At 35.0% G+C, this 17,830-nt stretch overlaps 1 protein-coding gene across 1 annotated transcript in view; it reads right to left on the bottom strand.

Annotated features, from left to right (window-relative positions):
• The window catches only part of LOC145292867 (serine/threonine-protein kinase greatwall-like), a 93,793-nt gene that overhangs the window by 9,693 nt on the left and 66,270 nt on the right, over positions 1-17,830 (bottom strand). The window contains exons 11-13 of the mRNA XM_080138975.1: positions 16,212-16,371; positions 14,260-14,373; positions 11,694-11,795 (exon numbers count right to left, since the gene is read on the bottom strand). Of these exons, the coding sequence (XP_079995101.1) occupies positions 11,694-11,795; positions 14,260-14,373; positions 16,212-16,371 (376 nt within the window). The remainder of the gene's footprint in view (positions 1-11,693; positions 11,796-14,259; positions 14,374-16,211; positions 16,372-17,830) is intronic.

Below are 17,830 nucleotides of genomic sequence, written 5' to 3'. Positions count from 1 at the left end.
TTACACTTTTATTATCTTGCCTTTTACACATGTTTCATTGGAGAGTGGATGATATTTTCTTTATATAACTATATCAGTATAGGTATAGATAGTTTTATTTATAAAATGGTGCAATGGGGAAAAAGGTGGCTGCCTGATTTTAATGCAGCTAAAACTAGGTTTCTCTCTTTTCATCACAATCGCTCTGACCCCCATCAGGCCTCAATTGAAAAAAAATGGTTCTCGTCTTGGGGAAGCACCATGTCTTGACAAGCTTCTGAGATTGACCTCACTTCTGATCTGAAATTCAACACATACATCAAATCTGTTGCCAAGATTGCTGGATAAATGGTTAGATCTTTCTATTGCTGTTTAAGAACCAAGTACGTCCTAAAATGGAATACTGTTGTCACATATAGGCAAGAGCTGCTCGGCGCGCCCTATCCTGAGAGTTCAAAACTGGCTTTGAAACCTAGTAGGTGTTGCCCTTTTCTTTTGCCTGCACCCTCTTTGACATTGTTCCATCATTATTTTTATGGCAAGTGCTCGTCTGAGCTCCAACATATGGTCTCCCTTTGCCAGACTTTCACAAAAACATTCTCCTAGTTACAACCACTATCAACAATTTTAACCACTCTCCATCTGTGCCTTATTCTAAATGCAGATTCCATGAACAAAGCTTCTCTCCTAGAACTGCTCACTTGTGGGACACTGTTCCACTAGCCTACTTCCTGGCCTTCGATATGGTAGCCTTCAAGTCTAATGTAAACAATTTCTTGCTGAACCGTCCTCTTAAATAATCAAATTGTACCCAACTTACATCATTAACAATTACCCCACTACCATTTTACACTCATTAATCCTTATCCTCAAGTGGCATTTGGTCTTGATAAGTGGTGTCTCCCAAGTAAAAAAAAACAAAAAAACAAAAAAAAAACATCAGTTATACATATGAAAAATATTTTGATCTCAGCTATAGGGCATCCAAACCGCTTCAAAGCCAATATCTTCTCTTTACAGTTACATTTGATAAAATATCCATTCTATTCAACCTCTATGTTAATGAGCACTCTTATATAAACACTAGCTGTACCCTGCCACGCGTTGCTGTGGCTTACATTGGCACAATGGAAAAAGTTCCAAAATGAGAAAAAGCATGTTTCTTATAGGTTTAATTTTCACTTTTGCATGGGTACACAGTTTTTGTTGTTCCATTTTCTTAGCTGATATAGAGATTTTCCGGTTTGGTGACTCTTGAATATGTAACGTAAATTGTCCATGTGAAAAATCAGTCAGTGTGTAACTGTAAGGCCCACAATTGTAAAGATTGTTCCCTGTGCTTTGTTGATGGTTATTGCAAACGACAATAAAATTGGAAAGTGCAATTTGCTAAAGTGTAATGATGTATCCGGTGGAATCATAGGAATGCATGGAATGAAGATATATTCATCTGTGAAAGGTCCTGTTAAGATTGCTGTTTCTATGATATTGTTTGTTATTTTTTTTTTACTGCAAGCTATGTGCTATTGCAAAGGTTGGATTGGTTGATTGATTGATTGGTTTTACGGCATATCAACCTATGTGGTCATTTAATGCCGGAGTCCTTTTTTTTTTTTTAAACTTTTTTTATTGGGAAGGGGGGAATGACTTTTTCAGCCTTTCCTCCCTTTTTTTATAAAATTGAACTAAGAAATTAAATGTTGTATTTATACATGGATGTGTATATTTGGGTGACTTTAAATTTCCTTAAATTTTCTTATATAAATTTACTTTCCTTAGGTATGCTAGAATATTTGCTGAGTTGACCTTTTCAAAAAGGTCTTCCATATTGCTTTCTGTATAATATAATTTTCTAGTTGGGGCAAGGTCATCACACCCAACTAGGATATGTTTTACTGTGAGTGTCTCCTGGCATAGGATGCACTCTGGCGCCGATTCTCCATTTAGTATATAAGAATGAGTAAAGTTGGTGTGCCCTATGCGCAGCCGAGTCAGTATCACATCTTCTCGGCGTGATCTCTTGATGTCCGGACATCGTTCCTTAAGTTCAGGTTTGATTGAGTATAATTTGTTGCCCTCTTGCTGACTCCACCGCAGTTGCCATTTTTCCTGTATGTATGCTTTTATCTGGGGTCTAAGATCAGTATGTGGAATCTTAAAATTGTCAGTTGGAAGGTGAGAAGATCTTTTTGCAGCTATATCTGCCCTGTCATTGCCTTTGATCCCCACATGGCTGGGGATCCAGACAAGAATAATGTTTTTAGTAGTTGAAAGGATATTGATTTTTTCTATTAATTTTGTTGTTAGTGGATTTTCTTGTTTTTGATTTTGTATAGATAATAGGACTGATAGAGAATCTGTGAGAATGATGAAGTTTTTGGTGGTTTCCTCTGAAATTATGTTGAGTGCTAGATCGATAGCTATAGTCTCTGCAGTGAATATAGATGCTTCATTTTGAAGATTTCTCTTCATTGTGGTTTTATGGTACGTTGCTGCACATCCAGTGTGATTGTTGCTTTTAGACCCGTCTGTGTAGATAAAGGTGTAGTCTGAATATTGTAATTTTAAATGTTGAAGTTCGTCGTGGTATTCAATAGGGTTTGTGGTAGATTTGGACTTTTTGTTTAGGTTGAGTTTTATTTCAACTTGTTTCATGGTCCATGGGGGTGTTTTAGGCAGTATGAAGTTGTGAATGCTGGAGATTGGAATTTTCGATTCTTCAATGCTTTCCTTCATTCGGAGCCCGAACGTTTTGATAGTTTTTCTTCTCATGTTAAAGAGTTCTTCATATTTAGGATGGAAGGTACATTGGTATGCAGGGTTGTTTGGGCAAGACTTCAGTTTCAGTAAATATTGAAGGGCTAACTTTTCTCGCCTTAGATCTAGTGGGGGTTCGTGTGCTTCCGTGTATAGACTGTTCACGGGGGAAGTTCTGTATGCTCCTAGGGCCAATCTTAGGCCAGTATGGTGAATAGGGTCTAGGCTTTTTATATATGATGTTCGGGTTGATCCATATATGAAACAACCGTAGTCTAGCTTTGAGCGGACTAGTGCTCTGTAAAGTTTAAGGAGTGTTTCCCTGTCTGCACCCCAATCGGTATGTGCTACCACTCTCAAAAGATTTACAGCTTTGTTACATTTTTTTTTCAGATAGTTTATGTGTGGGATGAATGTTAACTTTTTGTCAAATAAAATCCCTAAGAATTTGTACTGGTCAGTAACGGGTATGGGCATTCCTTCCATGGTTAGGACAGGATCATTATGCATGTTCTTTAGTTTGCAGAAATGCATGCATTTCGTTTTTCTTTTGGAGAATCTAAATCCATTCTCTTCCGTCCATCTCATTACTTTGTTTAAGCACAATTGAAGCTTCCTTTCTATTATAGACATATATCTAGATCTACAGCATATTAGGAAGTCATCCACATATAGGGAGCAATCTACCCCAGGGTTAAGGTTTTTTACAATGTTGTTAATTCGGATACTGAACAGGGTCACTGACAGTATACTCCTTTGAGGTACTCCATTCTCTTGTTCTTTCAAGTCCGAGAGAGCTGTGCCAACCTTTATTCTGAACCGTCTATTTTTTTAAAAAATTTTCAATAAAAATTGGCATTCTGCCTTTTAGTCCAAGCTCCTTCAGATCCCTTGTAACACCGTACTTCCACACAGTATCGTAGGCTTTTTCCATGTCAAAAAACACTGCTGTTAAATGTTCCTTCCTTACAAAGGCTTCTCTGATGAAGGTTTCAAGTCTGACTATGTGGTCTATTGAACTTCGGTTTTTCCTGAATCCTGTTTGAAATTCTGTAATAAGATTCTCTGTTTCCAGGAACCAGATTAGTCTTTTGTTTATAATCCTTTCCATGGTCTTACAAATGCAGCTTGTTAGAGCTATTGGCCTGAAATTCAATGGATCTGAGACGTTACTTGATTGGGATTGGAGGTTTGAGTTTTCAGATTTGGGGATTGGTATTATTGTGGCCTCTTTCCAGGTCTCGGGTACGTTTCCACTGGACCATATAATATTGAAAATTTCAAGTAGGTATTTCATTGAGGTTTCTAGAAGTTTTTTGAGGATTTCATATGGAATTTCATCGAGCCCTGTAGCTGTGTCATGGGATTTGGTTAGCGATTCTTTTAATTCAGGCAAGGTAAGAGGTTGGTTGTATTTTTCAGTATTTTGTGATTTAAATAGAATTTTCTTTTTCTCTTCCTTTTCTCTAATCTTTTTGAATTTCTCTGTTTGTCTGTCACATGATGAAATTTTTGATAAATTATCTGCCAGGTTATTGGAAATGTCTTTTTGATCGGTGTATATTTTGTTGCCTTTAGAGATGTGGGAGATTGGTGTACTACTACACTTTCCTTCTATTTTCCTCATCATGTTCCAAACTGTTTTCGCCTTGGTATTCACATTAATTTTGGATATATAATTTCTCCAAGTTGTTCTTTTGGATTCCTTTATGATTCGTCTGGCTTTTGCTCTGTTGTTTTTGAAGAAATCCAGATTTTCGCTTGTTGGATACTTTTCGAATTTTCTCAAGGCAGCTCGTCGAGCTCTGATGGCTTTTCTGCATTCTTTTGTGAACCAAGGTTCGTTGTGATTGTTGGTTTTGGTTGTTTTCGGTATGGTATTATTTGCTGTTTGTCAGTGTTTTAATGAAGTAGTTCAAATGGTCATCTTCATCATTCTTTTCGATAATTAATTGGTTTTTGCACTGTTCCTGGAAGTCTTCCCAATCCGCTTTATGTAGGTTCCATTTGGGTGTTTTTTGTTTAGTGCTAGTACTTAGACTTTCCAGGATGATTGGGAAATGATCACTCCCACAGGTGTCATTGTGTACTTTCCAGTCATAGTCCATATATATGGAAGGATCACATAAGGTAAGGTCAATGGCGGTGAAAGTACCTGTTGCTGGGTACATATAGGTGTAGTTTTGATTATTAAGGAGGCATAGATTATTTTTATTTATTATGTTTTCTATTTCTTTTCCTTTTTTATTTGTTTCTTTACTTCCCCATATTACATTGTAACTGTTGAGATCTCCTAGTAGAAAAAAGGGTTTAGGGAGTTGTTTTATTAATTGAGTTATCTCAGTTTCGTTGATTGTATCTTTTGGAGGGATGTATATTGAGCAAAGTGTTATAGTTCTATGTAGAGTCACTGAAACTGCAATTGCTTGCAAGTTTGTGTTTATATTTATTTGTCTTTGAGGGACTTCATTCTTCACAAGTATTGATGTGCCTCCAGAAGCTCTGTCCGTATCTTTATTTATGTAGTTGTAAGATGTGTAATGTTTTATGTTGATGGTATTATTTTCTTTCAGAAAGGTCTCCTGTAGACAGACAAGTGCTGGGCTCATATTTGTTATTAATAATGTGAGTTCATTTTGGTTTGCTTTTATCCCTCTGATATTCCATTGTAATATTTTGTTCATCATTTGGAATTGTGTTCAACTTCCATTGTCTCCAATCCCTCAAATCTATTTTCTGTCGGAGTCCCTGTTCGAGATATAGATCGGGATCTTTCTTTTCCTGTTTTTGTTTGTTTTTTTTTTTGTCTGGGGGGATTTTTGATTCTTTTCTGGCTTGTGATGTGTTTGATGGTTGTTCGGTTGCTTTTGTAGAAATGATTTGTGGTTTTGTTTCTTTTTGTGGTTCAGTAGTGTCTTTACTTAATATTATCCTTGGATTGGTTGCAGACATTGCACTATTCATTTTCCTCATTTCTTCTAATAGTTCTTTCATTTCCTTTATTAGTTTGCTTAGGACATCAATTTTCTTGTCAGTTGTATCCGTTACATGTATATGACCATTTTGATTGTTGATTGGATTAGTTTTTTTTGTTGCATCTGCATATGTTTTAGTTTCGATGATTTTCCTGGCCTCTGGGTAGGATATATTCTTTATATGTTTTAGTTTGGTCACTTCTTTTTCTCTTTTCCATATTTTGCAATATCTAGAGCCAGCGCCATGGTTTCCCAGGCAGTTGGCACACTTGAAATCTTTTCTGCAGTCAATGTGTGGGCCACTTTCTCCACATCTTCCACACACTGGTAATCGTGTGCACCGATCTTGATGGTGTCCAAACTTCTGGCACTTGAAGCATTGGAGGGGGTTTGGAATATAAATTTCTACATTTATTTCCATATATCCGACTTTCACTTCTTTGGGTATGGTGAGCGAATCAAAAGTTAGTATATATGTATTGGTATCGATTTTCTCACTGTTTTTTTTAATTTGAACTCTGCGAACATCTAACACATTCTGTTTCTGTAAGTTTGTCCTGATTTCCTCCAAGGGACAAAGTGCAAGTTCGTGGCTTTTCACTACTCCTTTGCAGGTATTTAGGGTTGGATGTCTGTAGCATTTGACTTTGATGTTTTCAAATAATTTTAGTTTCAATATTTCTTTAGTTTGTTCTTCGTTATGGGTTTCTATTAGTAGGCTGCCATTAAATTGTTTTTTAATAGACTTTGGTTTTAGAGTTTTAAGATTTTTTTCAATTTTAAAAGGTGATAGTTTTTCTCAAAGGAGTTTCCTCCATTGATTCTATTACTACGAATGTTGAGTTCCTTGGTTTTATCGTCTCTTCGTCAGAGCTACTGATGTCAGAGACATCAGAGTGGGTTCTCTTTGGGTGGTTGGGTGGTTTTTGGGAGGAATAAGCCATATATTTTGTTTTCTTTTTTCGTCATCTTTGTTCCCCACCCACCTCGGAGTCGTATTTGGGAAGAGCCTGGGGGGAAACTCATTCGCCCAGCCTCTACAGGGATACAATGATGATATAACCGACTTTGGTGGTATCATAATGATTATCTGTTCTCTCTTGATATTGCTATGGGATCTGTAGCAATCCTGAGGGGTTTACAGTCTTGTCATCGATATTCACACCTAATCGATTGACCCTCAGCCACCGCTTTCCATCATATATTAGGGAGTAGGGTTATTTGTGGGAGAGGGGGGGGTGTTGTATTAGTAGTGAGTTTTTGGAATGGGCAATATATGGTGGGGCTTGGCGTGACTGGCCGATTGGTCGGATCGGGCCTCTCCGACCGCCCGTCTAATCGAAGTAAGGGCCAAAGTAATGTGTTGCGGTGCCTAAACTTCCATGTATCCTGGTTTAGGTTCGCTCAATCACCAGGATCACGTCCTAAGACTTTACGGGTAGCAACCCACGGCTAACTGGTTGCCCCATTGAGGGATTTTTACCCTCTGCAGGGGGGCAGTCGGTTTGTTCTCATGCCCTACCGACAGGGCAAAAAAATAAATAAATAAATAGATAATTTAATAGAATATATTTGTTTTCTTTTTCTTTCTTTTTTTGTTGTTTCTTTTCCTTTTTAAAATCTGTTTCTATTTAACCCATAGTTGGGACCCTAACAGGTACTACCACTCCGGGTCAGGGTGGACCTGGGAGCAATGGCAATTAAGAGGTGGCTCCACACTCCCCAAGCCCGTAAGCCGGACCTCACCATCGGATGTAGTTTAAGGTCATATCCAGGACCGGGAGTAAGTTAGGAAAAAATAAAATAAAAAGGGGGGGGGGGGAAATAGGCTGTTGTTTTTGTTTTTGGTTTTGCAGAACATAATTAAGTTTTACAAAAAAGATCAGAAAACAAAAAAAACGTCAATGTAGGTGCATTTCGTCTCAGGAAGCCACAGGGCAGCCTGATCTGGTAGTACCAGAAGGTTGGATTGGTTTATATTTCACAACATGATAATTAGTACACCAAATTTCAGTTGCAATACATGCGGTGGCATCCCTGGCAAATATAGTTGTTGGATAATTAACCACTTTATCTGCTTTCACAACAGTGTCGATGGATTTGTATTTGACTACCTCACTTGGAATTTTACATTGAATAATAACGTTAAGTTCATGGGCATCTTTGTATTGACCTGCAAGAATAGCTCATTCACTCAGTCAAATGGAATTCTTATAATTTGAATATCTGCAAAAACCTTTTAAACTAACTATTCTTTTGATGAAATAAAATTACAGAAATTACTGAAGTTAAAAGTCAAAGAATTTTGCCCTTAACTCTGATCAGCTGGCACTTTTTCGTACACAATTTCCCACAAGTGATGCAAAAATTTTTGTGCGGATCGAACAGTCTGCAACTGGATATGCATATTTTGAGTTAAGTTTAATGTCTTCACATGAAACAAAAAAGTAGAGTATTTGAGGCAAGCATTTATTTCATCTGCTGGTGTTGATTGAAGAATAACAGGTAACATTTGTCTGAAATCTCCTGCAAGCAATATTACTGCATTCCCAAATGGTCTGACATTGCCACGCAAATCTTGCAAGGATCGACCAAGAGCCTCAAGTGATTTTTTGCGTACCATTGTGCATTCATCCTAAACAATAAGTTTGCATTTCTGCAATATTTTCCCCCATATTGGATGTTTTGGAGATGTCGAAGATGAGATTTTTGAAAAGTTGAATGTTTTAAAGTAGAATAAATAATTCTTCTACTTGGCAGCAAGGTCGCAGGTATTCCTCATGCAGCAAGGGCTAAGGCTATGTCATTTTGTTACCAAATGGCTGCCAAAATCAATTTAATTAGAAAGGTTTTACCAGTTACTTCTGGTGCTGTTCAAGGTAGCAGTAATTTCCAAATAACTTCTATTCTCACAGTCAGTAAATTAGGTGACTAAAATAGGATTTATCCATGTTTTGACAATGCCTTATTCACTGTAATTAATTTAGGAGACTAAAATAGGATGAGGGATTAGAGATGGACAGATAGAGAGGAAGATATATAGATAGAAAAGAGACAGTGAGAGGAAAATAGAGAAGGAGATAGAGAGATAAAGGGATTGATAGATAAACAGAGAGAGAGGCGGAGTGTTAGAAACAGAGAGGGATGAAACAGAGGAAAGGAGAGAGATAGAGGGAGTTAGAGAGAGAAAGGGGCTCAAAGAGAGATGGAGAGGGTGATATAGAGAGAAAGATAGATTGAGAGAGGGAAAGGGAGAGATGGATAGAGAGAGATATTGAGAGAGGGGGAGAGAAACAGAAGGTGAACTACACTTCACCGTTTTTTTCCTCGTTCAGTAGAGAAGAAATCTTTCGAGACTGAGGCAATTTTAATGTTTTGTTATTATCCAGAGTACCCCTTTTTTTTGGGGGGGGGGGGGCTAGATTTTCCTCGCATTAGAAACCGACCGGGTTATCTGTACTTTCACTTAACAAATTAATAAAAGAAAAACATATTGTAAAATTTGAATTTAACAGGAAAATACTATTTAAAAAAATAGCACGGTAACATAAGTGCATAAGTGCCACTTTAGGTACTCCTTGGGCGTTGAGTTCCATGGCGACCAGCATAATTATTTAATGGTCGCTGCCTTAGCCCCCCCCCCTCCCAGTCAAGGCTAATGCATGCGCATGTAACATTTTTTTTATTTACTGACGTTGGCTTAGTAACGAAACGATTTATTGATAATTTCGTAACCCTTAAACGCATGCTGGAAGATTTAAATTGGTTCATTATTGTTGTAATGAAAAAAAAAGAAAGTTTCATTCAACACAAAACCAAAAACACATATTAATGATAAATGATTTATTATTCTATTCATTGAAATTTACTAATTTTTAAATTAAAAATTAAAAAAAAAAAGTTAATAAAAAAATAGTGTCTTATGTGCGCATAAACAACTTGTTTTTTTTTTTAGATTAGGTCCACCTTATAATCACCCACCTCCCCAACCTCCTCATATTAAGAGCAGCTTCCGGAATAAACACCACTTTTGGAGGGGGGGGGGACTATTTGCAAAATTTAACTGATATTTGTTGTCAGCATACCCACTCGAAAATACTATTAAAAAAAAAAAGGAGGGGTTCAGTGCCCGTGGCAGAGAAGTAGATTTATTTATCAATAAAAGTTGCGGAGAAGTAAATTTATTTATCAATAAAAGTCGTCATTTAAAAAAGAAAATTGTGGCGGTGGACCTAAATGTTTTGTTTTCGCACTATTAAACAATTTGTTCATCTGCGCATGTAAATTAAAAAATATTTGTAAAAGTGAGAAGTTATTAGTAAATGATTTAGTTTTTTTTTTTAAATTTATTTATTTATTTTTTTTACATTAGATCCACCTCCACAAATGTTAAGAACGGCTTTCAGAATAAACACCCCCAACCTCTCCATATTAACAACGGATTTTGGAATAAACACCATTGGGGGGGGGGGGATATTTAAAAAAAAAGTCGATAAAAGTCGTCATTTAAAAAGAAATTTAAAATCAAATGTTTGTAAAAAGTGAGAAATTATTAATAAATGTTTAGTAACATTTTTCGGTGCTAATGCAGAGAGTGATCTGCGCTATTTTTTAAATCGTGTTTTTTTTTAAAAATCAATTGCAAGGTTAAAGTACAGAATAGGTACAAAACACCCCCCCCATGTTAAGAATGGCTTTTTAAATAATAACGTTATTATTTCAGCATGGATCACTCTCTGCATGAGTACCCATTTTTCTTTTAATATTCATAAAAAGTAAAACTTTTTTCAAAATAAATAAATAAATGTTTGTAAATGTGACAGATAATCATTTAGTTACGGCAACGTCAGTAAATAAAATATGTTACGCGCGGGGTGAGGTGGGAGACTAAGGGAGCGACTATTATTTTTTTCTATTGGTCGCCATGGAACTCAACGCCCAAGGAGTACCAAAATTTAATTTTTTTTTTGTCAAATAAATAAATTTCAAGCTAGGCTATCCTGCAATCAACTTGTCTGTGTCTATGTGCCCTTGACACGATACTGCCCAAGTAAATGAACTTGTCTACAGATTTTAGGTTGGTTCCACGAATTGAGATCTGAGGCTCAACATACCTTTTTCCAGGATCAGGCTGATACATTAATTCGGTCTTGTTTATATTAATCAGAACGCAATTGTCGCATTGCTTAGAAAACTGATCAACAATACATTGCATGTTTAACTCTGTGTTGGCATTGAGGGCACAGTCATCAGCAAATAAAAGGTCTCGTACGATGGTAGCCTCAATCTAGTGACAGCACTAAAGCGTTTGAAGTTGAACAATTAGCCAGTTGATGCTTATTTATTTTTTAGTTAAATGCGTCAATTAACACCGCTGAGAATATCATGCTGAAGAGCGTTGGTGCAAGTACGCATCCCGGTTTGACACCACGATTGACTTGGAAATCATCGGAAGCCTCTCCATCATCTATGACATGAGCCATCATCCCGTCATGAGATTGTTTCATGAGTGAAATGAATTTGTCAGAACATTTAATTTGGCCATGATCTTCCATAGACTTGCCCAGTTTGTGTCACCGCTTAGCTACAATGCTGAATCTTCGCTTGGAGATAACAAGTCTGTTGTCCGTCCAGCACTCTGCACCACATATGGCATTGGTAACCAGAATATCATGTCTATCTTCCTGGTTATTACATACTTAAAGAAAATTATTGAAAAAAAAAAAAAATAAATAAAAACTGTTATTCAATATTTTCAAATACTTGTAAAAGCGTACAAGCGATGGAGAAAAAAAATTACATTATATTGCTTTAAAAAAAAAAAAAATTACATTATATTGCTTTAAAAAAAACAAACAAACCAAAAAACCCAAAACACACAAAAAAACATCCTTTAAAAAAAATCATTTAAATAGTTGAGATACTATAAAATCTAACACTCAACCTATCACAAAAAGTTCAAGAAACAAAAAGCAAACATACCTTCAGCTTTGGGTCTCTTAAGAGGATCCATTGTTAAAAGAGCTTCGATGGCAGAACAGGAATTCTCAGACAAAGATTCTTCTCCTTCTGGCCAAGGAATGTCTGGACAAAATGAAAAAGAAAAAAAAAAAAGATAGAATGGCTTCAAAATGACATGCCACTTTTTGACGATCGTTAACCCCAACGTTTATATGCTATGATTTTTTTTCTAGTGGTCATCTCTCATCCTAGCCATGTCGTCTATCGCACTGACCATCATCAAGGATACAAACAGTGGTTTACAAATATACAAAAACAAAACAATGCAAACTTACAAGAGAAAACAAAAACTCTGATATACACTGTGTATAAGTCCGTTGTACTCTGAATGTGTGTGACACTGTCGCAGAAAAAGGCCCCTAAACCCTAGTGTCCTCATGTTAGTGAAATGACATCAGTTAAGATCTAAGATAATTTATCTGTCGAGGGCATCATTGTTCTTTGATCGAAGTCGTTAGCTTATCTCACCATCCACTAAATCTCTACCAAACTGACTGCCTCCTCAGATCTGCCTCCATCTACTCTGATTTCCTGTCTGCTTTAAATTGAACTCTGCCTCCTAAATATATTTATCTTTGTCTCAGGGTGACTGATAAGCAGAAATAGCGACTCCCTGCCAATCTGGAAACTATTGTCAGAAGGATTCATTTGAATTAGGAAAAAAAAAAAAAAAAAAAAAAAAAAAAGAACTTTTTAGGTTATCGGAATCAATATCGGAAAAATTTGTGGCTATTTTCCAATGCCAAAAACGATTTTTTAAATCATTTTGTTAGAACTTTTCTATGGCTCATATTAATGGAATAAGGAGAAACAAAATTTTTTAGATCACTCCCATAAGAACATTTTTACGTTTGTGAAAATATATGCACATATTACTTGAATTTTTATGGTAATCTGATCCCCTTCCCTAAAAAAAAGTTTAAAAACTATAGTGAAAATGTTTTGAAAAATTGAAATTGGAATCAATAATTGTATCGGGACCAAAAAAATATTGGAAGCCTCCCATCACTAGTGGAAACTATCAAACAACCTTATCACATTTCTGATTGCTTTTCATTTTTAGTGTATCATTTCCTCATATTCTCTGAAGTCATGGCTTGGGTGGGGGGGACACAGTCTAGAGCATCACATGACAAAAAATAAAAATATATATATACAAAAAATAAAAATATATATATATACAAAAAATAAAAATATATATATACAAAGAATAAAAATATATATATACAAAAAATAAAAATATATATATACAAAAAATAAAAATATATATATACAAAAAAATAAAAATATATATATACAAAAAATAAAAATATATATATACAAAAAAATAAAAATATATACAAAAAATAAAAATATATATATACAAAAAATAAAAATATATATATATACAAAAAATGAAAATATATACAAAAAATAAAAATATATACAAAAAATAAAACAAAAAACAAAGTTCTTATCTTGAGTGTGATTTTCACAACATTTCTGTCAGTGTAACCTCCGACCTTCCTCAGGTGTATCTTGTATCAGATGTATCGGAAATGTTTCGGTTAAACTCGGGAATTTCAAAGGAATTTTGAGCAGAACCCTTTATTTACTTCACGAGGGCAGCACATATGCTGGAAAATAACCAATTATTAAGTAGACCTAGTATAGAATTTAATACGATATGGGAACCATTAATTAGAAACAATAGATAATACAATTAAAAACATTAATATGTAGATAGATATATGTTAATATATAGTAATAATTAGTAATAAATAGCGATATTTACAACTAGAAATAAAACATTTCTAGTTGTAAATATTTAAGTTTAAGATTCCGAAAGTCATACCAGAATTGTCCGCAAGGACCCAGGGTGAAGTGGTTAGAATACTTGGAAAAATCAATTATAAAAAGTGATATTCTCTTCTGAAGGTTGAAGGTTTAATCCTCAGTGTGGGCGAGCAAAAATACAATTGCGAATTACTTAGGACCTCTATCCAGTCATGGCTGATGGGACAACAGCATGCTTCCCCCGTGAAGTCAATAAAGGTTTTGCTTTTTCTTTTTTTTTTTTTAAATCACATTTTCACCCCAAACAAGGCACAGTGCAACTTTGAAGTAGGGGGCTACTATCAGGAACAATAAGTTGCAAGGATATTATGAAGGGAGATGAGTAGCAAGATGTCTGTTCACATTACACTTGAACTTCTGCATGTCAGTACAGTTGGGAAAGCAGAATCCCAGAAGGGAGTTCCACAGTCTAGCAGTTCTGGGGAATAAAAGGCTTTCTTACATCTAGGAGTCTCTACTGTGTAGGGGTGGGATTTAGCTGCTTGTCGGGTTCCATCCAAATTCCCGAGAAACATTCCTGTATTCGACAAGATACACCTGAAGAAGGTCAGAGGTTACATCAACCAAAACATTGTGAAAATCACACTCAAGATGAGAACAGTAGTCCGATGAATTCAAATAATACAAATAACCAATCCTCATCTAAAAATCCAGAAACGTCAGAATAAACAAAGAAATTTATATTTTTTACCTCGATTCAAAATATTTTGGAAGACTTTTTCTGGCGTTGAGTCATTAAATGGTGGGACACCAGTAAGAAATTCAAACATACACACACCTAATGCCCACCAATCGACTGCTTCATCTACAGAAAATAGAAAAGAACAACAAAAATTATTTAAATTCATATTTACTGTAGTTACCGCCGATTGTTAGCTAAAGAAGCACCCAATTAGGATAGAAAGATCAACAAATAGTAGTTTTAAATAAATAAAACTGAATAAATTGTCTCTTTCCTTTCATATATGTTACGAAATTAGAACATTCTCTTGAGATTGTACATAGTTATCTCCCTTGGAAACAATTTTTTACTTGTATGTATTTTTTAAAAGAAAAATCTTCACACCCATCAACGGCTTCATTTACAGAAAGAAAATAGAAAAGAACAAAAAAAGAGCATACTTGACACTCATGTCGATTGCTAGTCTAGTTCAAGTTAGAAAGTACTGTTTAACCAAGCCTCTGCATTTTTGTTTCATTTTACTTCAGTTAAAGTTCTAAAAAAAAAAAAAATAAATAAAAACCAAGAGCCCATTTCAGAGGTTAACACTTGATCTCTATATAAAATGCATAGATATTTGAATATTCCATTAAAATCTCCGTCACAAACGTTGAATTTGTAAAAAAGTAAGAAATATTAATCTTCCTCTCACTTATTGACCAGTAAACTTTGTTATAGTATATCTTTCTTTTGGTGTATCTTGATCTTACTGGATTCCAGGACAAGATTTCATCTAGTCTGGTGGAATATCCAGCTAAGTGTTGTTAGTATAGGCAATATCACTTAAGAGAAGATGCACTAATCTATATATAAACCAGTGTAGGAAAGTTATGCATAGTGGATTTTACTTGGGCTTCAAATACTTCATGTTATTTTAAATATTTAGTCAGCGTTTATTTGTAGGGCGAAGTATCCTCATACCAGATGATTCTGACAAACCTATGTACAGACATTAGATACTTGAGAACAGTGTCTAGTAGGCAGTTAAGTTATTTTGTTGTGCAACTTTATGTGATATTTAAGACCATCAGTTGATCAGAACATGATTAGCTGAGAAATAGTTGTAGTTAAAATGACTTCGTGTGATTACCAAGGCCTACCTTTTACAACAGAGTCTGATTAAACACCTTACAAATCCACACACCTTCACAATTGATTGCTAAGGTTTCAGGTTTCATACACATGCTCTTTAGTTTTGCATCATCTACCCTGGCTGCTAAACAATCAGATATACCAAACATATGCACACACAAGAAAAATTAAATTTATTGTTGATACAACCTGTAAAATGTGAAATTTGTGAAGACTGTTTTGATGTTGAAATAAATTTTACTCTTCTTAAATTCTATAAACTGCAAATCTCCTTATGCTTGTTATTGGGGAATTTAAAAAAAAAAAAATCATCTGTAATTGCCAAAATATAATTATGTTTTCTATTTTATTATGGCTGTCTAAAAAGTTAATTTTTTAAGTTGACGTGAACACTTGGATACTTCATTTAAAAGTCAAACTTGAACAGGTAAAATTATAGAGGAATAAAAGGCAAATCAAATGAGGTATAGGTTGTTTAAACAGTTACATTCAACTTAGCTTAAATTTGCAGTTTTTGAAAAAAATGACAAGTGCAAACTTTCTTTTTGGCGCCACTGTATATGCAGCACACATAAGTTCTGAGACTACATATTTAAAAACAAGATTAGGCTTAAGGCTGAAAAAATTCATACTTGAATTGGCAACATTATAACAAGGTAATAATTAGTTGTGAGTCTGAAGACAGACTTAACACCAATAATAAAAGAAAGCTTTAAATGGGAATAAAAAAAAAAAGTTTTTGTTTTATCATTTACATGACATGACCAAAAAAAGAGTCAGTATTCAACAATAAAATTGAAAAACAGAGAAAAAGAGAAAAAGAAACTTACTATGAGGTTGTTGTAAGAGAATCTCTGGGGCTAAGTAATCAGGAGTCCCAAGCACTCTTCCACCTGTGACTGAAGTCGGACACCGCCGAACACTTTTAGGAGTTCTTAAAGGAGTTTGTTGGCACCAGCCATTAAGAGCTGGTGTGTGAAATGGAGATTTCTAGTTAAAAAAAAAAGTTTAAATAAAAAAAAAATAAATAAATTAAAAAAAAAAAAAAAAAGTTTAAATAAAAAATAAAAAATAAATAAATAAAAAAAAATAAACAATCCTGATCAAGAACTGAAAGATATTTTTGATTTTTTTAAGACAAAATAATTACCCATAGTAAACAGTTCATTGCATATGCTTAATTGAACACAAGTTGCTATGTTGCTCATAGCTGGAGGGAGAAAATTGTTGGTTCATATTTTTTCAAACAGTATCAGTGTGCTGGCATGTTTTGGATGGTTTTAAGAAATTGAATTCCAAACTAACTTATCTCTGGTGAGGTCATTATCTAACAAATGCATTCTTACATCTCCTTCAATGTTTTCCTCTGCTATCTCAACTGTTCTACATCTATTAAAACAGTGACTCTCATACATTCAATGTGACCAAACCAATGAAGTCTCCTATTGATACTGTTCAGTTTTAGTCTTTCTCATTAAGTTTAAACCTGTCTTAAAGAATCATTACATATCCATCGTAACATTCTCATATCATTTCTCTCCATGCAACATATGTCCTCAACTGTCATTGCCAGGTTTCACTTTCAAACATTATCATATACATGCTTAGTAGGCTCTTCCCTTGGTCAACAATGGTAATGCTCTACTAGTTTGCTATGGTACAAGTTCTTTGAATTAAATCTCCCCACTTCTACCATTTGCACCTAACACTTGTGGATCAATCATACGATGCAGGTAACAAAACTTTTTAACAACCTCAACAGCTTCGACATCCAAATATATTTTCTACACATCTGAATTCTCATCCATTTTTACACACGAACCGATTATATTTTCAACCTAACATTAATTCCACTGCATTTCTTGTATACCCAAAGCTTGATAATCGTTCAAGAGTCACATCTTCTGCTTGGTGCGGATTGCAAACTCACCTAACTTATTTTTCGCCATTCCTCCCGATCCAGGGCAAGTTGGTTGATGGACGCCCAACTATTGAGAGTTGTCCAATCCAAAACATTTTCTCTCCATCTTCTCTTTTTACTTTCCTCTGTTTCTTTTACATTCTAACATACCTTCAAAGCATAACTTTGACAGTTCGGTGCTTGATCGTTTGACATGCCCAAAAGGTTTAAGGGTTTTGCTTTTGATTTTATCAAATAGAGGGGGTAGGAAAGTAATTTGGTTGATGGTGGATATTATTTTGTTTTATTTTTTGTTTCATGCTTATGTAATCATCAGTGTAGGTGATAATTACTGCCAGTTGGGGGATTTGAACCCAGTCACAGTCATCCTTAACTTTGTAAGCTGGCTGGTGTTCATCATCATCAGTCGCATCATCCGCTTGATGAGGACTGCGAACCAACGTGACTTATTTTTCGATCCAGGGCAAGTTTGTTGATGGACACCCAACTGTTGATCGATGTCCAATCAAAAACATTTTCTCTCCATCT

The sequence above is a fragment of the Euprymna scolopes genome, chromosome 14, assembly GCF_053919585.1.
Source record: "Euprymna scolopes isolate OS-2025 chromosome 14, ASM5391958v1, whole genome shotgun sequence".
NCBI lineage: Eukaryota > Metazoa > Mollusca > Cephalopoda > Sepiida > Sepiolidae > Euprymna > Euprymna scolopes.
The sequence above is the reverse complement of the archived record's forward strand: the minus strand, read 5'-3'. Positions and strand labels throughout refer to the sequence as shown.